The 25,732-nt window shown below is 49.2% G+C and overlaps 1 protein-coding gene across 2 annotated transcripts in view; it reads right to left on the bottom strand.

The window, feature by feature from the left end:
• Positions 1–25,732, bottom strand: part of mfsd10 (major facilitator superfamily domain containing 10) — a 65,740-nt gene that overhangs the window by 25,478 nt on the left and 14,530 nt on the right. For both annotated transcript variants that reach the window (XM_038805869.1, XM_038805870.1), the window contains exons 3-6: positions 19,895–19,991; positions 13,907–14,010; positions 12,334–12,492; positions 4,697–4,885 (exon numbers count right to left, since the gene is read on the bottom strand). In XM_038805869.1, coding sequence (XP_038661797.1) covers positions 4,697–4,885; positions 12,334–12,492; positions 13,907–14,010; positions 19,895–19,991 — 549 coding nt within the window. The remainder of the gene's footprint in view (positions 1–4,696; positions 4,886–12,333; positions 12,493–13,906; positions 14,011–19,894; positions 19,992–25,732) is intronic.

The following is a 25,732-nucleotide window of genomic DNA, read 5'->3' as shown; positions in this document are numbered from 1 at the left end:
CAATCCTCAGCCGACAGCAGCACACAACCAATCTCAGTTCCACGGGCGCAGTCTTCACCAAAATTCGCACATGTCTGCAGAGGCTCCTCAACTCTGCTTATGATGGTCTGGATGGCATAGACCCACCAGGCTACCTTCAAGAAACAGGATCACCTGCAGCAACTGTGTATTTTGCCTGTTCTCAGCTTCTGGATGCAGCCTCCTCCTTTTTCAACCTGCCTGTACTCTCCATTGGGATCATCAACCACTGAGCTCGGCGGGCTCTGTGTTCTTTTGTATGTTTCAATTAGTTTAAGCCGACCCAGATATTTTGGTTTCCAGTTTCAGTCTTTGTCTCGCTTGACAAACAGAAGGTTCAGTTTCCTTCTTCAGTTTCCCTTTTCAGTTAGACTAGGTCTCAAAAAATACAACTTTGGAATCAAGGATTCCATCAACTACTCTTCGCTGAGGAGATAAAAGCAAATTACTGCAGATGCTGGAACCTGAAACAAAAACAGAAAATACTAGACAATGGCAGCAGGTCTGACAGAATCTGTGGCAAGAGAAAGGAGCTAACGTTTTGAGTCTGGATGACTCAGGGTAAGAATTGTTTTGTTATGTACTCTGAGATAACACAGGCTGCAACTCGATACAGCTTTGACCAAAAGATACTCTAGACTTTGAAGTAAGTTCAATGTGATTTATTGAACCATTAGCACAGGTCTCTATGAGTTTGACTCTCCTGCTAATATTGCTATTGTAACTCAGTCTAACTAACCAGTCTGCTCTAAGCCACGTGGTGGGTGTGATGCTTCTGATCTGCCCCTGTCCTACTCTCTAAGTGTCGCCTGTGGAAAGTAACAGAGCAAGTGTACCCTGTCCTTTTATATGGGTTGTGTAATGCCCCCTTGTGGTAGTGTCACCTCTGGGTTTCTTGACTGCCCATTGGCCGTGGCCTATTCTATGTGTTCATTATCTGTATGCCTGCATGTAATGATATCCCTGGTGCTCCCTCTAGTGTTTACTTAGTTGTAGTGTATTTACATTAACTCCTTGTGTATTTACAGTGATGCATATCACCACAAGAACAACCCCAGCTTCTCCAATAAAGTTTTTTTTCAGCTGAAAATGGTTTTAGGGTACCTGCTCAGAAGAGAAGAGGAAGAATGAGAAACAGTGTGGAAAGAAGGTCAGGTGCCCTTCTACATATCCACAGAAGCGCGCCATTCCACAGCAAGTGCCAGAAGTAGCAGGATGGCACCTCCAGGGAGCAGGTCCCAAAGCAAAGAAGAAAATTCCAAAACCAGGGAGCAGGACAGAATGAGGCCCCAAGAAGACACTTGATTCAAGGGACGAGATCAGGAATTTGAAACAGCCGGCCTTGGGTCACTGTCCGTGTGGAGTTTGCATGTTCTCCCCGTGTCTGCGTGAGTCTCACCCCCACAAGTCAAACGATGTGCAGGCTAGGTGGATTGGCCACGCTAAATTGCCCCTTAATTGGAAAAAAAAAAGGAAATTTGAAACAGGTCCTGTTAAATAACGTTGAAATTAATGAGCAGAGAGAAACACCCTGAACTAAACAGACAGAGCTACAGGAAGCAGACTTAAAGTAACTTTGGACCGAGAGAGCCAGACAGCCAGAGGTTGGTGACTCCTTTCCACAGGCTTTTGGAGCAGTGGTTCTGCTTGGCACGGCTGAATCTGGGAGTGTGCGGTGCAGGCAAAGCTTGAATGCACACGGAGAGGGGTAAGGAAAATCGTAAAGAGAGATTGAACCTCGGGAGGCGAAATCTTATTGAAGATGTCTGAGAGAAAGCGTCATTTGGGCGAGAATTCCAAGGCACATTAATCAAGAATAAAGATTGGAAACCCTTGTGAGGAGTGTTTCAGTGAGACGTGTTGGCTCACAGTGTAACAAGCGTCTGGGTGGGTTGATGAGAGATCCACCTGTCACTTGATTCTACAGTGTGGAGTGTTTGACCACAGTTCACCTATCAGTTTACATATACTGCAAATTTACTTTGAATATTAAAATATAAGGTAGATATTGTAAATTGCGTTATCTTTACAAATATGTATGTATGTGTAAATGGTAATAGTTGGGGTGAAAGAGTAGTGTAACATTGTTCATTTTTTCTTGTTGAATGTTTTGTTTTGTAACCGTCCCTCCGTGTTGCAAAACAAAAAATAAAAGTTAGGTTCCACCCTGGGATCTGACTTGTCCGGTGTTAATGTCAGCTGGGATCATAACACGTGTTTCAGTAAGATCACTTTCATTCTTCTATATTCCAGTGGGTACAGGCCCGATCTGTTCAACCTTTCTTCATAAAATAAGCTCTTCACCCCAAGAATGAGTTGAATGAATCTTTCCTGAACTGCTTCGAATGCAATTATACCCTGCTTCAAATAAGGAGACCAAAACTGTCCACAGTACGTCAGATGTGATCTCACCAAGGCTGCTGCAGTCAAACTTCCCTACTTCTATATTCCAGTGCCCATCTGTGGGCGGCACGGTAGCACAATGTTTACCAATGTTGCTTCACAGTGCCAGGGTCCCAGGTTCGATTCCCGGCTTGGGTCATTGTCTGTGCGGAGTCTGCACCTTCTCCATGTGTCTGCGCGGGTTTCCTCCGGGTGCTCCGGTTTCCTCCCACAAGTCCCGAAAGACGTGCTGTTTGGTAAGTTGGGCATTCTGAATTCCACCTCCGTGTACCCGAACAGGCGCCGGAATGTGGCGACTCAGGGCTTTTCACAGTAACTTCATTGAAGTGTTAATGTAAGCCTACTTGTGACAATAAAGATTATTATTATTAAGGCTGAATATTGTCCTGGTCTTGATGCATACTAGAAGGTACTGCTTCTGTATCGGAGGTGTTGTGAATGGTACTGGACACTGTGATCATCTTCAGGAAACATCTCTATTTCTGACTTTATGATGGAGGAAGATCATTGATGAAGTGACTGAAGATGGTCCGGCCTCGGACCCTACTCTGAGGAACTCCTGCTGTGATATCTTGGGGCTGGGTGACTGACCTCCTACAACTACAACCCCGTAACTTCATTGCAGTGTTAATGTAAGCCTACTTGTGACAATAAAGATTATTAATATCTTTTGTGTTAGTAATGACTGCAATCAGTGCAGTTGCCTGGAGAAGTCAAACAGTCAATTAGACATTGAGCTTAACAATTAGTTAAAGATAGCACAGGCAGGAACGTAACCAAGGACTACCCAAACTACACCCCACAGGAAGCAGCCAATCCTCAAACCCTAGCAATTTGGCTGTTAGGATCCCGGCAATTTGTAAAACTGAGGAAATGTTACTGCACCGCAGGAGAGATCACACTGACCATAGGTATCTTTTATGTTCAAAAAACTTTAATTTAAAAACAAAATTAACCACATTGGCAACAAAGAATTTGCTTTTCAGTTTTCAGTTACAGCAGTTCTTAAGTAAAAGGGAAAACCTTAACTTACTTCCAAAACCTGCCACTATATTCCAATTAAGCAACCTATATTTCAAATACCACTCATGAATAAAGTTAACAGTGAAGTTTCTACTTGCTTTTCACGGCAGCTGGTGGAATTTGAATTCAGTTAATAAACGTGGAATATAAAGTTAGTCGTCTCGGTAATGGTGACCATAAAACCATCATTGATTGTTGCAAAATACAATCACTAATCTGCCACCTGGCCTAGATGTGATGCTCGGCCCTCAGCAATGTGGTTGGCCGTCAAGTACTCTCTGAAATGGACAAGCGACAGGTAAGCCTGCTTGGTCCTCACAAGATTCCCAGCTTGGCAAACCTTTGAATGTTTGGTGATTCACGTTGTTGTGGGTCATTGTGACACAGTTGAAACCATAGTTCAGTGTAAGGGGTACAATATGTAACCACAACACATCTGATAGAGGACGTAATACGTATTTGTTTGCATTGCCCAGGAATGTTTGACAGGCTGCTGAGAGATTACAACCAGCTCTTGATATTTTCTAAAGCTGCTTTCTCTGTACAGCAATCAGAAGAGTGAGCTTGCAATTATTTAGTGCTTTTCATGACCTCAGGTACTCCAAAGCACTCCACAGCCAATGAAGTTCCTTTGAAGTGTGGTTGCTGTTGTAATGTAGGAAACACAAGTGCCATTTTCTCCCAACAAGCTTCCACAAACTGAGATCGTTTTGTCCTTTGTAATATTGGTTGAGGAATGAATATTGAATGAATTAGTTGAGGAATGAATCTACCAGGGCGAGCTATCCTGCTCTTCTTCAAAGTGGGGCCATGAGATCTTGTATACTGGAGCGGGAAGTCAGGTCCTCACTTAAACAGTACCTCTGTCAGTGTAACACTCCTTTCATACTGCACTGGCGTATCAACCAAGGTTTTGAGCTCGTCTTTACATGGGGACTGGAACTCTCAACACCAGAGGCTAGGATGCCACCCACTGAGATACAGCTGGCACCATGAAAAAGCCTCAGAAACACACAACAGGACCCAGGGAGGTGCCTGACGTTCCGCAAACTTCACATTTTCTTCCTGAGCCTCACTTCAAACACCCCCTCCCCCACATTCATGCCCGCATGCCCCAATTACTTTTCATCCTCACCTGATGCCATGATGCAGACACCCCCCCCCCCCCCCCCTCTTCCTCCTCCTCCTGCCACCACACATCCTCCCCATGCCGGTAAAGTCCCTGCAGAGGAAACATTTGCTCAAATCTTACCCGTTTCTCTTTGGGGAGGGTTTCCGGGAGGAAGATGAAGATGAAGAGAAGGTCTGACACGGCAAACACCATTGCCAGCTGCGCTGTCTGCAGGAAGAACGTTCCATCTTTGCCGGCATTCGATGCAAAGTAGGCTCCGATCATAGGCCCGACCGTGAAACCAAGGGAAAAAGCAATGCCAATCATCGCCTGCAGAAAGGGGGAGAAGACTATAAATGATGACTACTACTGTATTAGGGTAGATGATCTGATGTGGAGCCGATGTTGCAGCTCATTGATGGCACTCTCATCTCTGAATCAGGATATTATTGGTTCAAGTTCCACTCTGGAGAACTGAATACAGAATCTAATCTGACACTGCAGCACTGAGTGATTGCTAGCCTGTTGGAGGTGCTGTCACTCAGATGGGACAATGGCCCCGGTTATTCCCAATGTTCTGGCAAATATTTATTCATCAATGAACATCCCGAAAACAAATGATCTCGTCGCTGGTCAAAATCCTGATCCTCACTCACTCTCTCCCTCTCTAAGAGCACTGTGGGTGCTCCTCCACCATACGGAATGCAATTACTCAAAGTGGCGGTCAATGAACTGAAAATGAAAATCGCTTATTGTCACGAGTAGGCTTCACTGAAGTTACTGTGAAAAGCCCCTAGTCGCCACATTCCGGCGCCTGTTCGGGGAGGCTGGTACGGCAATTGTCCAATTGGGGGGAAATTTAGCGTGGCCAATCCACCTACCCTGCACATCTTTTTGGGTTGTGGGGGTGAGACCCACGCAAACACGGGGAGAATGTGCAAACTCCACACGGACAGCGACCTGGGACCAGGAGCGAACCCGGGTCCTCAGCGCCGTGAGGCAGCAGTGCTAACCTCTGTGCCATCGTGCTGCCCTCATTGCAGTGTTAATGTAAGCCTACTTGTGGCAATAAAGGTTATTGTGTAATACAATAACACAGAGGGAGAATTAAGAATTCTCAACCGGTACAGGAATTGAGCCCGCGCTGCCGGCCTTGTTCTGCATCACAAACCAGCTGTCTAGCCCACTGAGCTAAACCAGCCCTGTAACTACATAACACCGGCATTGGGTGAAGCATACAGGGGTGTAGTGTTAATGAGGTCAGTCCTTAAGAGGGTCGTTTAGGAGTCTGGTAACAGCGGGGAAGAAGCCGTTTTTGAGTCTGTTTGTGCGTGTTCTCAAACATTTGTATCTCCTGCCCGATGGAAGAAGTTGGAAGAGTGAGTAAGCCGGAGTGGGAGGGGTCTTCGATTATGTTATATGTTATTATTATAGAATAGTAATGTTATGATGTTATTATTATAGAATAGTAATATGTAATATAATAGTAATACATACACACACTTGGGGACAGGAAGCAATGATTTACATTTAGTGGTGACAATATCAGGGTGACTTTGTGGTGCATTGGGTAGCCAGAAGCACCAGGTTCAAGTCCCAACCCAGGGCTTGATAGCAAAGGAAGGTGCATGTGACCAAAGATTAAGCTTGTAAATCCTTCCAAATGCCTGATGACAGGTAGTAAAGGCAGGAGAGTTTCCTGATCTGCCAGAGTATGAGAGTAAACTTGCTCAGAATATATAAACAGATAGTAAAATTTCTACAAATATATAAAACAAAAAAAGAGTGGCTAAGGTAAATATTGGTCCTTTAGAGGATGAGAAGGGAGATTTAATAATGGGAGATGAGGAAATGGCTGAGGAACTGAGCAGGTTTTTTGGGTCGGTCTTCACAGTGGAAGACACAAATAACATGCCAGTGACTGATAGAAATGAGGCTATGACAGCTGAGGACCTTGAGGTGATTGTTATCACTGAGGAGACAGTGATGGGCAAGCTAATGGGGCTAAAGGTAGACAAGTCTCCTGGCCCTGATGGAATGCATCCCAGAGTGCTAAAAGAGATGGCTAGGGATATTGCAAATGCACTAGTGATAATTTACCAAAATTCACTAGACTCTGGGGTGGTCCCGGCGGATTGAAAATTAGCAAACGTAATACCACTGTTTAAAAAAGGAGGTAGGCAGAAAGCGGGTAATTATAGACCAGTTAGCTTAACTTTGGTAGTAGGGAAGATGCTGGAATCTATCATCAAGGAAGAAATAGCGAGGCATCTAGATGGAAATTATCCCATTGGACAGACGCAGCATGAGTTCATAAAGGGCAGGTTGTGGCTAACAAATTTAGTGGAATTCTTTGAGGACATTACCAGTGCGGCAGATAACGGGGAGCCAATGGATGTGGTATATCTGGATTTCCAGAAAGCCTCTGACAAGGTGCCACACAAAAGTGCAGAGGATACTGGAAGTCTGCAGAGGGATTTGGATAGTTTAAGTGAATGGGCTAAGGTCTGGCAAATGGAATATAATGTTGACAAATGTGAGGTTATCCATTTTGGTAGGAATAACAGCAAAAAGGATTATTATTTAAATGATAAAATATTAAAACATGCTGCTGTGCAGAGAGACCTGGGTGTGCTAGTGATTGAGTCGCAAAAAGTTGGTTTACAGGTGCAACAGGTGATTAAGAAGGCAAATGGAATTTTGTCCTTCATTGTTAGAGGGATGGAGTTTAAGACTAGAGAGGTTATGCTACAACTGTATAAGGTGTTAGAGAATCCACACCTGGAGTATTGTGTTCAGTTTTGGTCTCCCTACTTGAGAACGGTACTGGCGCTGGAGGGTGTGCAGAGGAGATTCACTAGGTTAATCCCAGAGCTGAAGGGGTTGGATTACGAGGAGAGGTTGAGTAGACTGAGACTGTACTCATTAGAATTTAGAAGGATGAGGGGGGATCTTATAGAAACATATAAAATTATGAAGGGAATAGATAGGATAGATGCGGGAGGTTGTTTCCACTGGCAGGTGAAAGCAGAACTAGGGGGCATAGCCTCAAAATAAGGGGAAGTAGATTTAGGACTGAGTTAAGGAGGAACTTCTTCACCCAAAGGGTTGTGAATCTATGGAATTCCTTGCCCAGTGAAGCAGTTGAGGCTCCTTCATTAAATGTTTTTAAGATAAAGATAGATAGTTTTTTGGAGAATAAAGGAATAAAGGGTTATGGTGTTCAGGCCGGAAAGTGGAGCTGAGTCCACAAAAGATCAGCCATGATCTCATTGAATGGCGGAGCAGGCTCGAGGGCCCAGATGGCCTACTCCTATTTATTATGTTACGTTCTTATGTTCTTTTTCTTTTTTAAATCATTTTTATTGAAAAATTTTGAATTTATACAACAATAACGCACCATAGTAAAACACCAAAAATAACAATAATATTAACAATCATAAACATTCGCCCCACCTCCATGAACAACACAGCATTTTAACAACAACGCAAATTAACACAATATAAAGTTACAGAATAGACCCTACAACATGGAACCCCCCCCCCCCCCCCCCCCCCGGGTTGCTGCTGCTATTGACCAAGATACCTATCTTTGAGCCAGGAAGACCAGAAAAGGCTGCCATCGTTTATAGAACCCTTGTATTGATCCTCTCAGGGCAAATTTGACCCTTTCCAATTTTATAAATCCCGCCATGTCACTGATCCAGGTCTTCACACTTGGGGGCCTTGCATCCTTCCACTGTAGCAAGATCCTTCGTCGGGCTACTAGGGACGCAAAGGCCAGGACACCGGCCTCTTTCGCCTCCTGCGCTCCCGGCTCTACCACAACTCCAAAAATCGCGAGTCCCCACCCTGGTTTGACCCTGGATCCAACCACCCTCGACACCGTCCCCGCCACCCCATTCCAGAATTCTTCCAGTGCTGGGCATGCCCAGAACATATGGGCATGATTCGCTGGACTCCCCGAACACCTGGTGCACCTGTCCTCACCCCCAAAGAACCTACTCATCCTAGTCCCGGACATGTGGGCCCGGTGCAGCACCTTAAATTGGATGAGGCTAAGCCTCGCACATGAGGAGGAAGAGTTGACTCTCTCCAAGGCATCCGCCCAAGTCCCATCCTCTATCTGCTCCCCGAGTTCCTCCTCCCATTTAGCCTTCAGCTCCTCCACTGACGCATCCTCCACCTCCTGCATTAGCTTCTAGATGTCAGACACCTTCCCCTCTCCGACCCACACCCCCGAAAGCACTCTGTCCATCGTCCCCCGCGAGGGCAGCATAGGGAATCCCTCTACCTGTCGCCTAGCAAACGCCTTTACCTGCAAGTATCTGAACATGTTCCCTTGGGGAAGGCCAAATTTATCTTCCAGTTCCCCCAGGCCCGCAAACCTCCCGCCAATAAACAGGTCCCTCAATTTGCTGATGCCAGCCCTTTGCCACCCCCTAAATCCCCCATCCCTGTTCCCCGGGATGAATCGATGGTTGCCACCCAGTGGAGCCTCCATCGAGCCCCCTGTTTCCCCCCGATGCCGTCTCCACTGTCCCCAGATTCTTAGGGTCGCCGCCACCACCGGGCTCGTGGTAAACCTCTTAGGGGAGAGCGGCAACGGCGCCGTTACCATGGCACCCAGGCTCGTACCTCTACATGACGCCATCTCCATTCTTTTCCACGCCGCCCCTCCCCCCTCCATCACCCATTTACGCACCATTGACACATTGGCCGCCCAATAGTACCCCAGAAGGTTGGGCAGCGCCAGCCCGCCTCTATCCCTCCCTCGCTCCAGGAACACCCTCTTCATTCTCTGAGTCCCATGTGCCCACACAAAGCTCAAAATACTGCTAGTCACTCTCCTAAAGAAGGCCCTGGGGATAAAGATGGGCAGGCTCTGAAAGAGGAACAAGAACCTCGGAAGCACCGTCATTTTGACGGACTGTACCCTCCCCGCCAACGATAATGGCAGCATGTCCCACCTCTTGAACTCCTCCTCCATCTGATCTACAAGTCTGGTGAAGTTATGCTTGTGAAGAGTCCCCCAGTCCCTGGCCACCTGAACCCCCAGGCACCTAAAGCTCTCCCCTGCCCGCCTAAGCGGGAGCCTACCAATTCCTTCCTCCTGGTCTCCAGGGTGCACCACAAACACCTCACTCTTGCCTAAATTTAATTTATAACCTGAAAAGGTCCCAAACTCAGCTAGCAGCTCCATTACCCCCGGCATCTCCCCCACCGGGTCCGCCACATACAGTAACAGGTCATCAGCATACAACGACACCCTATGTTCCTCTCCACCTCGCACCAAGCCTCTCCACCTCTCTGAATCACTCAACGCCATCGCCATCGGCTCGATTGCCAGTGCAAACAACAAGGGGGACAGGGGGCAACCCTGCCTGGTCCCTCGGTAAAGCCGGAAGTACTCCGACCTCCTCCTATTCGTGGCCACGCACGCCATTGGGGCCTCATATAACAGCCTTACCCATCTAATGAACCCTTCACCAAATCCAAACCTCCCCAACACCTCCCATAGTAACCCCACTCCACTCTATCGAAGGCCTTCTCTGCATCCAGTGCCACCACTATCTCTGCCTCCCTCTCAATCGCCGGCATCATGATGACATTCAGCAATCTCCGCACATTCGTGTTCAGCTGCCTTCCCTTCACAAAACCTGTCTGGTCCTCGTGCACAACCCCTGGCACACAGTCCTCTATCCTGGTGGCCAGGAATTTTGCCAGGACCTTAGCATCAGTTGTGAGATCTTAGCCAGGAAGCACACAGCCTGTTTGGGTCACTGGTCCTCTCTTCCTTATAATAAAACAATCCATCTTATCAGTCCTGTTACCTTGCTTGCTCGCAGCTAGAAAATGGAGGAAGCTCTTCTCCATGATTTTGCGCCAGAAGCACGGTACAAGGTGTGTGATATCGCTGTATGTGCCAGGCGCGTAACCAATTCTCTGCTTTCCGCTTCTGGCTGGAAGGCTGCATTGTTCCATTTAAAAGCCCGTCACAGCCACCATTCTCAATTGAAAAGCCGGTCACAACCATTGGGCACTTCTCCCACGATCGGGAATGCCACGGGAACACTGAGACCGACTGCTCCATCCCCCCCCCCCCCTCCACCCCCCCCACCCCCCCCCTCCATCATCTCCCCCCCCCCCATCTCCCCCCCCCCCTCCCCCCCCCCCCCCCCCCCCCCCCCCCCCCCCCCATCTCCCCCCCCCCCCCTCCCCCCCCCCCCCCCCCCCCCCCCCCCCCCCCCCGTGGATCACGCCCCACACTTTGAAAAACCCCGATGTACAGTATTATAATTAACTGGCCAGAAAATGTAACTGACTATCTAATACCTTTCTCCCAACACCCCCCCCCCCCCCCCTTCCTAACTACCCCCACTCTCTACACACACAGACAAACAACACAGAGGGGAAAGGGTGGTGGAAAGGGAAAGAAAACATAAATAAAAATAAAACAATGCACTGGTATGACTTCCAGTCAATGTCTTTCCGACGTTCAGGCTTTCATTGGATACTTCTTCCTTCTCGGCTTGAGATGGTTTCTGTGGCAGGGTTACCTACTTTCCCTGTCGACTCAGACTCACTTCGTTCACAGTAAAGGGTGTGCCGGGTACTCACTGCTGTATAGCTCCCACAAGACCCACAGGGACGACCCGAATGATCTCCCCGTAGGGCTCATGGAGTACAATATCGCTCCCCCCCCACCCCCCACCCCAACCCCCGAGAGACAGAGACCCCACAGCGGGCTCGTTAATTCTCCAAGATAAATGCCGGCCCAGGAAGGTATCGGCATCTTGGGATGGTCCCAGCTGGGATTTGGACTGTTGCTTAGTTGCTGTTTTTCTTAGCTGCGAGTAGGAAATAAACCACTTTTGTCTCACCTTTTCGGGGCTCCTCATTGACTGCAATACAGAACAATGGAGCAGTTCTTTCACTTCAGCGATCAGGGGAGCGGTCTGAACTCTTCGAAAGCATCACACAGGAACCAATCACTGACCATTGCCAGGCAGAACACTATCCCTGGCCTGGTGAGAATGTGAAACGTGTTACCACAGGGATTTGCTGAGGTGAATGGCTTAGATGTATTTAAGGGGAAACCAGTTAAATATGTAAAAGAGAAAGTAAGAAGAGGGTATGCTGATAGGTTTACTTAAGGTATGAAGGAAGGAGGCTGGTGATAAGTATAAAAGTGCTGGCATAGAACAACTGGGCAGCACGGTAGCATTGTGGATAGCACAATCGCTTCACAGCTCCAGGGTCCCAGGTTCGATTCCCGGCTGGGTCACTGTCTGTGCGGAATCTGCACATCCTCCCCGTGTGTGCGTGGGTTTCCTCCGGGTGCTCCGGTTTCCTCCCACAGCCCAAAGATGTGCAGGTTGGGTGGACTGGCCATGATAAATTGCCCTTAGTGTCCAAAAATTGCCCTTAGTGTTGGGTGGGGTTACTGAGTTATGGGGATAGGGTGGAGGTGTTGACCTTGGGTAGGGTGCTCTTTCCAAGAGCCGGTGCAGACTTGATGGGTCGAATGGCCTCCTTCTGCACTGTAAATTCTATGTAAAACTGGGCCAAACGGTCTTGTTTCTGTCCTGTAAAATTCTATGTTGTTAAACATATATACACTAATTTTTGCATAATGTAATTTAAATACAGAATTTTCAGATCTTTCTGTGCCTGATAAGGCACTGCACAAGTACTGGGTTATCACAGTGATGAACCGCAATGGGAACTCACAACAGGTACGCAAATCGAAACTTGGCTTCCAAATCAGCGCTTACCATCCCTTTGCTGCGGGCTTGTGGAGATTTCAGGTCTGCAATGATGGCGGTCGAAAGGCTGACGTTTCCCTTGCTGATCCCACCAATAATTCTGGACAGGAGGAAAATCCCAAAGTTCCTGGAGAGGGCCCACAGTGCGTAAGAGACAATCAGCCCAGCCTGGGAAATGGAACATCCAAATGGAAAAGCAGTGAGAGAAAGCCAAACGATTAATTTCTCACGAGATGCCTTCTCCAGCCAAGAAAGCTCATGGGGAAAACTGTTACCTCCAGCCTCTGCTGCAGTTCACACACCCGCACGTCCTCTATTCTTTCATCGTCACTGGGTCAAGACCAAGTTAGGGGATTACTGGGCAAACAGCTTGGGTGCTGGGCTAGATTGGACAGCTCTTTAAAAGAGACAAATGGGCTGAATGGCCACCTTCGGTGCTATAAAATCCAATCCTTCCAAGCTCCTGCAATTTGCTACTTGTACTAATTTGTACCATTGCGCGAGCACAGGAACTGCAATGGTGCCAATGAGAGGTTCATCGGCATCTTCTCAAGGAAATGTCTTACTGCCATTGGAGGCAGTACAGTGAAGGTTCACTAAATTGGTCCTTGGGATGAGGCGGCTGGCCGATGACGAGAGGCTGAGTAAATTGGAATTATGTTGTCCAGAGTTTAGGAATGATTCAGCTGGGACTTAATAGGGTGGGGGCTGAGAGATTGACAAGGGGCCAATCATTTAGCACTGACATGAACAGAATCTTTGGAATTTTCTACCCTAGAGAGTTGCAGATGATCCATTGTTCAATGCATTTAAGGCTGAGTAAGACAGATTTTTGATCTCTCAGAGAATTAAGGGATATGGGGAACGAGTCAGTAAATGGAGATGAAGCCCAAGATCTTTTTTAAAAAGCTAGTGAAGTTTCACAGAAGAAGAGTCAGATTGAATCCCCATTATCAAAATGGTTATCACAGTGGCTTATTAGAGGTTATTCATGAAGGCTCCGCCTTCTCAACCTTGCCCCTTGCCCGAGGTGTGGTGATCCTCAGGTTAAATCACCACCAGTCAGCTCTCCCCCCTCAAAGGGGAAAGCAGCCTATGGTCATCTGGGACTATGGCGACTTTATCTTACTGTACCTTAGTGGCTAACACAACCTCAGGATGCGCAAAACATTTTGCAGCCAATGGAGTTAAATTAGAAGAAAGGTGACCTTGTCATGTATGTTTACTGTCTCCGAGAATATGGAAGGGGGTTCGAGCATGAATAAATCAAAGCAGCAAGTGTAAAAATATGAAAGATCACACTTTGGAGTGAGCCTTGTTTCAGTGGTGGCATTCCCACCGCTGAATTAGGAGGCTAAGGGTTCGTGCCCCAGTCCAAACAGTCCCAAAGGAGGTAGGGGGCAATTGTCTGCTCTGAACACCAAGTTGACATCCAGCAGGATGTCCTCATCCCAGGGGGCACACTGCCCCAGCCTTCCATATTGTCATAACCCTGTTAAACTGGAGACCAGAGTTCTGGTCTCCAAGCGGAAAGTTAACCTACAACAGGGTAGTGGTTTCTGATTGGACAGACCATACCTACCGTGGTCAGCATCATCATCAGTCTCCGACCAAAGTAATCAGAGGCGGCGCCAGTCACTGGAGACACGAGGAACTGCAGCACTGAGAACATGGATCCAATGAGTCCTGGATTGGTGCAGATACAAGGAAAGGAATGGGCAGTCACTTCTGATGAATGTCAACTTAATCACTCTCCATAAAACTGTAGTAACTGAGGAAACTTTATTCAGGTTGAATGCCTTTAAGGACACTGGGTCAAAAATAGGCTGCGTAGAGTAACTGCGTTCATCAACTCAAGCCTATTCCACTACGCAATAACTGATGCATACCTCAATCCCAATTATCTCCTTGACTCTTTATGCTTGATATCCTCACCCAACAAAAATCTTCCCATCTAAATCTTGAAATCTCTAATTATCCCCCAGCATCCACAGCCTTTTTGGGAATGGGCAGAAGGACAGACAGGTCCAGTTTTCCACTTTTCTTTCTGTGAAAAGCAAATTATTGTCGGTGATGACTTACAAAAAACTATTTGGGAAAGTATTCTTCGATCATTGACTCTGCCTCAACTGTAGCACAGTAACTCATGCTTCAACAACTCCCCATATGAATAAATACTCCTAACCCAGTGATGGGTAACCTAGGCTGGTGAGTGGGCCGCATGAGTGACCCTCCTTCATCTCAGTGGGCCGCAAGTTTGAAATCCGGCTTGTTCACTAACCATGGCCCCGTGAATAAGTTTAAATGCATTTAATACACACTGAATATTTTATAAAGGGTTACAGAAATTGCTTAATCATTTATGTATTAATAGAACTATCGTCAACTTCAAATGGTAAAAACAGCCTAAATATTTGGAATTTGGACACACAGAGAGTGCACAGCCATGTTGCACCTCACTTCACCTGTCCTTGCTTTACATGCGTATGATTTCAGTCATACCAGTAGGAAAAAAAATCACGGATGGAAATCAGCGGAATGTGGTCGACAAAATGTCTCGTGGGCAACACTCAGAACCCAGATGGTCCGCATGTGGCCCCCGGGCCGCAGGTCGTCTACCATTGGTCTAAACCCTCCGTTCAATCTCTTACTGGCCATTTTAGCACCACTATGGTTATCTTACACTGTCACACTCATTTCCAAGTTACTTACACTGTCACACTCATTTCCAAGTTACTGTAGTATAAATAACACTTTGTGATAGCAGTAAAGTAAGTAAAGTCGACATAGTCCCAGATGACCATAGACTGCTTTCATAGCAATATAACCACTATAATACATAACTATTACATTGCTCTAAGTTGCAATGCTATGACTTCCGGTGGCGGCAATGCGGAGCTAAGCCGCACATTCGGCAGCTCCCGCTGAGAACGGACTTTGGGGCTCTTTTCAGGGCCCCCAACGGAGCTGTAGCGGTAAATCCCGACGGGGGAAGAGGTCAGGAGTCGACCCCAACGGTCCTATGGTCCGGACCAGGAGTGGGGTAAGGAGAAAACCGGAGAAAGCACCCCTGAAAAAGCGGGGGAAGGAAGACAAAATGGCGGCCGGCGGAGGCCTTGAGGAGCTGAGGAAGTGGGCCCAGGAGCAGCAGGCGACTCTGCTGCGCTGCTTCCAGGAGCTTAAGTTGGAGCTGCTGGAGTCGCTGAAGGTAACCAACAGGGAACTGATGGAGACCCAGACAGCCCAGGGGGCTGCGATCCGGGAGCTGCAGCAGCAGGCCTCCGAAAGGGAGGACGAGGTTGTGGCCGTGGCGGGGAAGGTGGAGATGCACGAGGCGCTCCATAAAAAGTGGCAGGAGCGGTTCGAGGAGCTGGACAACCGGTCGAGGAGGAAGAATTTGCGGATCCTGGGCCTCACGGAGGGGCTGGAGGGGTCGGACCTAGCGACCTATGTGGGGACTATGTTAAACTCGCTGAAGGGGGATGGGTCCCTCTAGGGGCCCCTGGAGTTGGAGGGGGCCCACAGAATTCTGGCTAGGAGGCCCAAGCAGAACGAGCCGCCGCGGGCGGTGTTGGTGAGGTTTCATCGGTTCGTGGATCGTGAGTGTGTGCTCCGGTGGGCCAAGATGGAGCGGAGCAGCAAGTGGGAGAACACGGAGGTGCGGATCTTCCAGGACTGGAGTGCGGAGGTGGCGAGGCGGAGGGCCGGGTATAACCGGACGAAGGCGGTGCTCCACAGACGGAGTGTGAAGTTCGGCATGTTGCAGCCGGCGCGTCTGTGGGTCACCTACAAGGACCGGCACCACTATTTTGAGTCCCCGGAGGAGGCGTGGGCCTTTGTGCAGGCCGAGAAATTGGACTCAAACTGAGGGTCTAAGATGGGGGATGCTGTATAATACTGTATTTGTATTTGCTTAGTTTAATGTAAGATGTGGGTTGGCCTTAGGGTGGGTGGGGTGATGTCGTACGGTTTTTTCTATATGGGTTTTTAAGCAGGGGTCGGGTGGACGGATTTGGGCAGGGGGGTAAACGGGGAGTTCGGGGAGCTGGTGGGGGGGACTGACAATGGGAGTAGCCCTGGAGGAGGCGGGGCCGGGCTTTCTGCGGGTTTCCCGCGCTGGGAGATGGTGGGGGCGGGGGCGGGGCTGAGAAGCGCGGGCCGTTGCTGGCTGTTTTATTTTCCTGCGCAAGAGCGGGGGGGGGGGGGGAGGACCCATTGACGGGCACGATGGAGGAGGGGTAGTCCCACGTGGGGAGGAGTCGGAGGTAGGGCGGGAGTCGCATGGGTCAGCAGAAGTTAGCTGACTCACGGGAGTGCTATGGAGGGAGGGGTGCGGCTAGGAGGGGTCCTAGCCTTGGTGGGGGGGGGAGGGGGGGGGGTTACCGGGTTGCTGCTGAAATGGTCAGGAACGAGCTGGAGGACGCAGGGGGTGCTGGAGGGGGGGGGGGGGGGGGGGGGGGGGGGGGGAGTTGCCGCCGTGGGAAACTGGCAGAGTGGGGGACGCTGGCCGGGGGTGGGCAAGGGATGGGGTATGGCTAATCGGCAGGGGAGGGGGGAAGGGGCCCTCGGATCCGGCTGATAACCTGGAATGTGAGGGGGCTGAATAGGCCGGTCAAACGGGCCCGGGTATTTGCGCACCTGAAGGGGCTAAAGGCGGATGTCGCCATGCTCCAGGAGACACACCTGAGAGTGGCGAACCAGGTTTGGCTGAGGAAGGGATGGGTGGGCCAAGTATTCCACTCAGGGCTGGATGAGAAAAGTAGGGGGGTGGCGATCCTGGTGGGGAAGAGGGTGTCGTTTGAGGCGTTAAATGTGGTGGCTGACAGTGGCGGGAGATATGTGATGGTGAGTGGTAAGCTGCAGGGGGATCGGGTGGTGCTGGTGAATGTTTACGCCCCAAATTGGGACGATGCGGGGTTTATGCGGCGTATGTTGGGCCGCATTCCGGACCTGGAGGTGGGGGGCCTGATCATGGGGGGGGGGGGGGGGGGGGGGAGACTTCAACACAGTACTGGATCCCCCATTGGATCGATCCAAGTCCTGGACGGGTAGGAGGCCGGCGGCGGCTAAGGTGCTGAGGGGATTCATGGATCAGATGGGGGGGGGGGGGGGGGGGGGGCAGGGAATACTTGTTTTTCTCCCACGTACATAAGGCCTACTCGAGGATTGATTTTCGGCTGTACCGGGGGACGAGACAGGGGTGTCCCCTGTCCCCCTTGCTCTTTGCGTTGGCAATTGAGCCCCTGGCCATGGCGCTAAGCGAGTCGGGGAACTGGAGGGGCCTGGTGCGGGGTGGGGAGGAGCATCGAGTGTCGCTGTATGCGGACGACCTGTTGCTGTGTGTGGCGGACCCGTTGGGGGGGCTGCCGGAGGTGATGAGGATTCTTAGTGAATTCGGGGGTTTCTCTGGGTATAAGTTGAACCTGGGCAAGAGCGAGGTGTTTGTGGTGCATCCGGGGTATCAAGAGGAGGGGATTGGGAGGCTCCCACTGAAGCAGGCAGGGAGGAGCTTCAGGTACCTAGGGGTCCAGGTGGCTGGGAGCTGGGGGGCCCTGCACAAGCTCAACCTCACAAGGTTGGTGGAGCAGATGGAGGAGGAGTTTAAGAGGTGGGATATGTTACCGCCGTCACTGGCGGGGAGGGTGCAGTCCGTTAAGATGACGGTGCTCCCGAGGTTTTTGTTCCTGTCCCAGTGCCTCCCCATCCTTATCCCAAAGGCCTTTTTTAGGAGGGTCAACAGGAGTATCACGGGATTTATGTGGGCGCATGGGACTCTGAGGGTGAGAAGGGTGTTCCTGGAATGAGGCAGGGATAGGGGGGGGCTGGCGTTGCCCAACCTCTGTGGGTACTATTGGGCTGCCAACGCAGCGATGGTGCGTAAGTGGGTAATGGACGAGGAAGGGGCAGCATGGAAGGGGATGGAGGCGGCGTCATGTGTGGGCACGAGCCTGGAGGCGCTGGTAACGGCGCCGTTGCCGCTCCCTCCAACGAGGTATACCACGAGCCCGGTGGTGGCGGCTACCCTCAAAATTTGGGGGCAGTGGAGACGGCATAGGGGAGACGTGGGGGGCTCGATGGAGGCCCCGATACGGGGGAACCATCGGTTTGTCTCGGGGAGTGTTGATGGCAGATTTCTGGGCTGGCACAGGGTAGGGGTTAGGAGGTTGAGGGACCTGTTTGTGGGGGGGAGGTTCGGTGGGAGGGAGAACTGTGTACATGTGGGATGTGGCGGGTGTTATCTCTTTCCCTTTTGTGGTTTGCTTTTTTCTTCTTTGTTTGCAGTTGCTTCTGTAGTTGGGTGGGTGTTCTTGGGTTTTTACCATGGCTGTTTTGTTAATATTGTTTTGTTTATATTTTGTGAAAGGGGAGGTTCGCGAGCTTGGGGGAGTTAGAGGGGATGTTTGGGCTCCCCCCGGGGAACATGTTTAGGTACATGCAGGTGAGGGCGTTTGCCAGGCAGCAGGTGGAGGGGTTCCCCTTGCTGCCCCCACGAGGGGTGCGGGATCGGTTCCTCTCGGGGGTGTGGGTTGGAGGAGGAAGGATTTCGGACATATACCGGGTGATGCAGGAGGTAGACGAGGCCTCGGTGGAGGAACTGAAGGGTAAATGGGATGAGGAGATTGAGGAGGGGACGTGGGCGGATGCCCTGGAGAGAGTGAATTCCTCCTCTTCCTGTGCGAGGGTTAGCCTCACACAGTTCAAGGTGCTGCATAGGGCCCACATGACTGGGACGAGGATGAGTAGGTTTTTCGGGGGCGAGGACAGGTGTGCTAGGTGCTCGGGGAGCCCAGCGAATCACGCCCATATGTTTTGGGCGTGCCCAGCGTTGGGGGAGTTTTGGAAGGGGGTAGCAAGGACGGTGTCGAGGGTGGTGGAATCCAGGGTCAAACCAGGCTGGGGACTCGCATTTTTTGGGGTTGTAGTGGAGCCGGGAGTGCAGGAGGCGAAAGAGGCCGGTGTTCTGGCCTTTGCGTCCCTAGTAGCCCGGCGGAGGATCTTGCTCCAATGGAAGGATGCGAGGCCCCCAAGTGTGGAGGCCTGGATCAATGATATGGCGGGGTTCATTAAATTGGAGAAGGTGAAATTTGCCCTGAGGGGATCAGTACAGGGGTTCTTTAGGCGGTGGCAGCCTTTCCTGGACTTTCTGGCGGAACGGTAGGAAAATAGGCCGGCAGCAGCAACCCGGGGGGGGGGGGGGGGGGGGGGGGGGGGGGGGGGGGGGGGGGGGGGGAGGGAGGGGGGGGGAGGGAGGGGGGGGGGTTGGATCGGTGGGAGGGAGAACTGTGTACATGGGTTTGTGGGATGTGGCGGGTGTTATCTCTTTCCCTTTTGTTGTTGGGTGTTCTTTTGGTTTTTTTTCTTTTGTTTGTAGTTGCTTTTGAAGTTGGGTGGGTATTGTTCTTGGGTTGTTACCGCGGTTGTTTTGTTAATAGAGTTGAGATGTTTATATTTTGTAAAAATTTCAATAAAAATTATTTTGAAAAAAAAAAAGTGAGTTGCACTGCTATGCTTACAATGCAATACCTCATTATAAACTATAACATCCTTCAACCAAGTGAAATATTCTCACCCCCAAAGAGGACACTGTTATATTTTCTTACACTGGGAACCCCGATCATATCAGCAAACCAGTCCACAGAGTGCTGCAGGGATTGATAAACACCATCCTGTTGATAAAAGGCATAGAGTCAGAGCTGATTGAGGAACAATCTACATATTTAAAGTCTTACGTCAGTGTTCCATTTTCTGCAAAAGCAGAGAACTGAGGAAGAAGAAGGGTTGATGTACAGATCAGCCGGGACATAGTTAAATGAGGCAGACGAGGCTTGTCCTCCTCCTATTCCTTGGACCTTTCCTCAATATCTGGCCTTGCCATTATCATCGATTATCATAGAATTTATAGTGCAGAAGGAGGCCATTCGGCCCATCGAGTCTGCACCGGCTCTTGGAAAGAGCACCCTATCCAAGGTCAACACCTCCACCCTATCCCCATAACCCAGTAACCCCACCCAACACTAAGGGCAATTTTGGACACTAAGGGCAATTTATCACGGCCAATCCACCTAACCTGCACATCTTTGGACTGTGGGAGGAAACCGGAGCGCCCGGAGGAAACCCACACACACACGGGGAGAGCATGCAGACTCCGCACAGACAGTTACCCAAGCTGGAATCGAACCTGGGACCCTGGAGCTGTGAAGCAATTGTGCTAACCACAATGCTACCGTGCTGCCCAGCATTATCAGTGCTGGTTGAGCTTGATGCTGACAGTGAGAGTCTGAAATGAAATATGTTCCACAGCACTGCCACCTCTGACCCGATCAACAAAAAATTCACCAACAAAATGGGTCGAAAAGCAGAGCTGCTGTGAGTGCCGGGAGATCTCAGCCGGCCCTGCTGTTTCTCAAAGATCATCATACTGCACAGAAATGCAGGGCTGTCATTGTGCTGCTTGTTAATTATACGCCCCCGTCCTTTCCTTGGCAAGAACACAGACTGCTTATCTCTCCCCAGAGTGAGTCCCCACCCCAGCTTGTCACAAATATGAATCAGCTGCTTTCTGGCAAGATTTCCACAACACTCCCCGAGTTTGACGGGAGGTCACTCGAAGCAGCTGGCGAAGGAGAGTTGAATTTCATCACTGGGGAAGCCAAACTCAAATGAAAAAGCCTTGAAAAGCTACAGCCTGCACAGATGTCAACAGGGCTACGTGTAAATTCAGTGAACCCAAGGTGAACGGTTCCTGCAAGGTTAAAGCTCAGCTCAGCAATGCTGCCGCGTTTCAGCTTTTGGCCGCACTCTTGTTGAAGACTCTGAGGTCAAGGTTTGAGTCCATAATCCAGGCCGACACTCGCAATTTAGCTCTGAAGGAGGGCGACACAGATGGAGGGGTTGTCTTTCAGATGAGAGATTACACAGTCTGCTGTCTCAGGGGGACGTAAACGATTCCACAGCCACAAGAAGAACGGGAGAATTAGATCCCCAGATAGTCAGCGGGAAATTCGACACCAGATCGTCAGCGGGAAATTGAGGAACAAATACGTGCGCAATTCGCAGAGGGATGTAAAAATAGTAAGAGGGTAATTATATTCGGTGATTTCAATTTTCCCAAATTTAATTGGGATAGCCATCACGTTAAGAGTAGAGTTCTTAAAATGTAGAACTTTTTAGCTCAATATGTAGCGCGATGGTGCAGTGCTGGACCTAATTCTGGGGAATGAAGCCAGGTGGTTGCAGTGTTGGTGGGGGAGCATTTCAGTAATAGCGACCACAACATGGGGCAATAAAATTTGTTCTGGACAAGAAATAGACAAGTTGCAAAAAAAGGTTTTGGATTGGGGGAAGAGTATATTTTAACAAAATAAGGCCGGATCTGACCAAGGTAGACAGGAAAGAGTTACTTGTAGGGAGATCTACAGAAGAGCAGTGGTTGGGGGGGGGGGGGGGGGGGGGGAGGTTCAAAGAGGAAATGGGGAGGGTCAACATGTTCCCTCTACAATAATAGGAAGGAGTAACAAACCTAGAGAACCATAGATGACCAGAGACATTCAGGATATAATGAGAAGGAAAAGAGAGGCTTTTAACAAGTATAAGGGAAGCAATTCTGCAGAGGTATTAGTGGAGAACAGAAAATGCAGGATGCAGCTTAAGAAATCAATTAGGAAGGCAGGACAGTGGCATAGTGGGTAGCACTGCTGCCTCACAGCGCCGAGGTCCCAGGTTCGATCCCGGCTCTGGGTCACTGTCCGTGTGGAGTTTGAACATTCTCCCCGTGCTTGTGTGGGTTTCACCTCCACAACCCAAAGATGTGCAGGGTAGGTGCATTGGACACGCTAAAATTGCCCCTTAATTGGAAAAAATGAATTGGGTACTCTAAATTTAAAAAAAAAAGAAATTAATTAGGAAAGCAAAGAAGGGATATGAGAAAGTTCGGGCTGGTAAAAATAAGGAAAATCCCAAGATATTCTCTAAGTCTATCAATGGGAAGAGGATAACCAGGGAAAGGGTAGGGCCCATTAAGGACCAAGGGGGAAATCTGTGGGTGGAGCCAGAGGACATTGGTAGGGTGTTGAACGAATATTTCACATCTGTCTTCACCCAAGACAATCAGGAGGTAGTGATGGAACTCTGGGGGAGAGACTGTGAGGTTATTGAGCAAGTTGTCATAGGGAGGGACAAGGTATTGAGAGTGTTGGCAGGCTTAAAAAGTGGACAAATCTCCAGGTCTGGACGAACTGTGTCCCAGGATGCTGTGGGAGGCAGGGGAGGAGATTGCCGGGGCTCTGACCCAAATTTTTAATTTCCTATCTGGCCATGGGGGTGATGCCAGAGGATAGGAGAACAGCTAATGTGGTCCGACTATTCAAGACAGGTTGTAGAGACAAGCCAGAAAACTACAGGCCAGTGAGTCTCACTTCAGTGGTTGGGAAACTATTGGAGAAGATTCTGAAGGAGAGAATCTATCTCAATGAGGTGAGGTAAGGTTTGATCAGGAATAGTCAGCATGGCTTTGACAGAGGGAGGTCATGTCTAACAAAAGTGATTGAATTTTTTGAGCATGTAATCAAGTTTATAGATGAGGGTAGTGCAGTTGATGTAGTTTACATGGATTTCAGCAAAGCCTTTGACAAGGTCCCACATGCGTAGACCTATTAAGAAGGCAAATGCACATGGGACACAGGGTGACTTGATAAGGTGGATTCATAATTGGCTGAGCAGTAGGAGACAGAGGGTGATGATAGACGGATGCTTTAGTGTCTGGACGCCAGTGTCCAATGGAGTACCACAGTGAACCGTGCTGGGCCCCCTATTATTTGTCATTTATATAAATGACAGAGCAGCATAGTGGCTAACACTGGTACTACAGCGCTGAGGACCCGGGTTCAAATCCCGGCCCTGGGTCACTGTCCGTGTGGAGTTTGCACATTCTCCCCGTGTCTGCGTGGGTTTCACCCCCACAACCCAAAAAGCTGTGCAGGTTAGATGGATTGGCCACGCTAAATTGCCCCTTAATTGGAAAAAAAAATTGGGTATTCTAAATTTATATTTTTTAAAAATTATATAAATGACATAGATGACTATGTGGGGAGTAGGATCAGTAGGTTTGCGGATGACTCAAAGATTGGCCGGGTGGTTAACAGTGAGGTCGAGTGTCTTGGGCTACAGGAAGATGTAGACGGGGTGGTCAAATGGGCGGATAAGTGGCAGATGGAATTTAATCCTGAAAAGTGTGAGGTGATGGACTTTGGAAGGAGTCATTTAACAAGGAAATATTCAATGAACGTCATGACGCTGGGAAGTTTTGAAGAACAAAGGGGCCTTGACGTGTTTGTCCAGAGATCTCTGAAGGCAGAAGGGCAGGTTAATAGGGTGGGGGAAAAGGCATATGGGACACTCACGTTTATAATAATTAATTATTATTATTATTCAATTTAGAACATAGAACATAGAACACTACAGCGCAGTACGGGCCCTTCGGCCCTCGATGTTGCGCCGACCTGTGAAACCATCTGAAGCCTATCTGACCTACACTATTCCATTTTCATCCATATGTCTATCCAGTGACCACTTAAATACCCTTAAAGTTGGCGAGTCTACTACTATTGCAGGCAGGGCGTTCCACACCCCTACTACTCTCTGAGTAAAGAAACTGCCTCTGACATCTGTCCTATATCTCTCACCCCTCAATTTAAAGCTATGTCCCCTCGTGTTGGTCATCACCATCCGAGGAAAAAGACTCTCACTGTCCACCCTATCTAACCCTCTGACTATCTTATATGTCTCTATTAAGTCACCTCTCAGCCTTCTCCTCTCTAACGAAAACAACCTCAATTCCCTGAGCCTTTCCTCGTAAGACCTTCCCTCCATACCAGGCAACATCCTAGTAAATCTCCTCTGAACCCTTTCCAAAGCTTCCACATCCTTCCTATAATGTGGTGACCAGAACTGCACGCAGTACTCCAGGTGTGGCCGCACCAGAGTTATGTACAGCTGCAGCATGACCTTGTGGTTCCGAAACTCAATCCCCCTGCTTATAAAGGCTAGCACACCATATGCCTTCTTAACAGCCCTATTAACCTGGGTGGCAACTTTCAGGGATTTATGTACCTGGATGCCGAGATCTCTCTGTTCATCTACACTACCAAGAATCTTGCCATTAGCCCAGTACTCTGCATTCCTGTTACTCCTTCCAAAGTGAACCACCTCACACTTTTCCGCATTAAACTCCATCTGCCACCTCTCAGCCCAGCTCTGCAGCTTATCTATGTCCCTCTGTATCCTATAACATCCTTCAGCACTATCCACAACTCCACCGACCTTCGTGTCATCTGCAAATTTACTAACCCATCCTTCTACACCCTCTTCCAGGTCATTTATAAAAATTACAAACAGCAGTGGCCCCAAAACAGATCCTTGCGGTACACCACTAGTAACTGAACTCATCAACCACCATCCTCTGTCTTCTTTCAGCTAGCCAATTACTGATCCAAACCGCTAAATCACCTTCAATTCCATACTTCCTTATTTTCTGCAATAGCCTACCGTGGGGAACCTTATCAAACGCCTTACTGAAATCCATATACACCACATCAACAGCTTTACCCTGATCCACCTGTTTGGTCACCTTCTCAAAAAACTCAATAAGGTTTGTGAGACATGACCTACCCTTCACATCTTTTTGGGTTGTGGGGGTGAAACCCACACAGACATGGGGAGAATGTGCAAACTCCACACGGACAGTGATCCGGGGCCGGGATCGAACCCGGATCCTCAGCGCTGTGAGGCAGCAGGGCTTACCATTGTGCCACAGTGCTGCCCCCGCCTGGTCAATATTTATGCTACAATTAGTAAAACAGTCTACCTGGTCCTTATCACACTGTCGTTTATAGCTCACTGTGCACAAATTGTCTGCCACATTTCCTACACCTCAACATGTTAAGACGTACTTAATTAGCTGCAAACTGCTTTGGGACATCCTGCGATTGTGAGGCGTGTTATGTAAAACAGAGCATTCTCTCTAATTCGACACCACAAGGAAGATATTACTCATCCAGTTGTTTGTGGGATCTTGCAGTGTGTTAACTGGCACCAGTTCAGATGCTCTTCCTTTGTTGATAGTTGTATCTTTTGCTAAAATCCCTGTGCCTGACTGAAGAGTTTCACCCCTCACTGCCTTCACCAGTAAAGCCAGAATTCAGTTTTGAAAAAGGACTGGGAGATAATTAGTGGAGCTGGGACAACAAATCCGGGACAATGTCTTCACTGTTACCAGTGCCTCCTTGTTTTCACAAGCAGGAGACAAGAGGGCATGAATTCAAGGCAAGGTTAGCAGTAGACGCCAGGAAACAATTATTCATGCAGAGAGTAATCGGGAGCAAGAAAAAGGCACATTTCTGCAGCGTTTGTC

This window comes from Scyliorhinus canicula, chromosome 8 (genome assembly GCF_902713615.1).
Source record: "Scyliorhinus canicula chromosome 8, sScyCan1.1, whole genome shotgun sequence".
In the NCBI taxonomy this organism is placed as follows: domain Eukaryota; kingdom Metazoa; phylum Chordata; class Chondrichthyes; order Carcharhiniformes; family Scyliorhinidae; genus Scyliorhinus; species Scyliorhinus canicula.
Note: the sequence above shows the minus strand (reverse complement) of the source record. Positions and strands in the feature narration are given on the sequence as shown.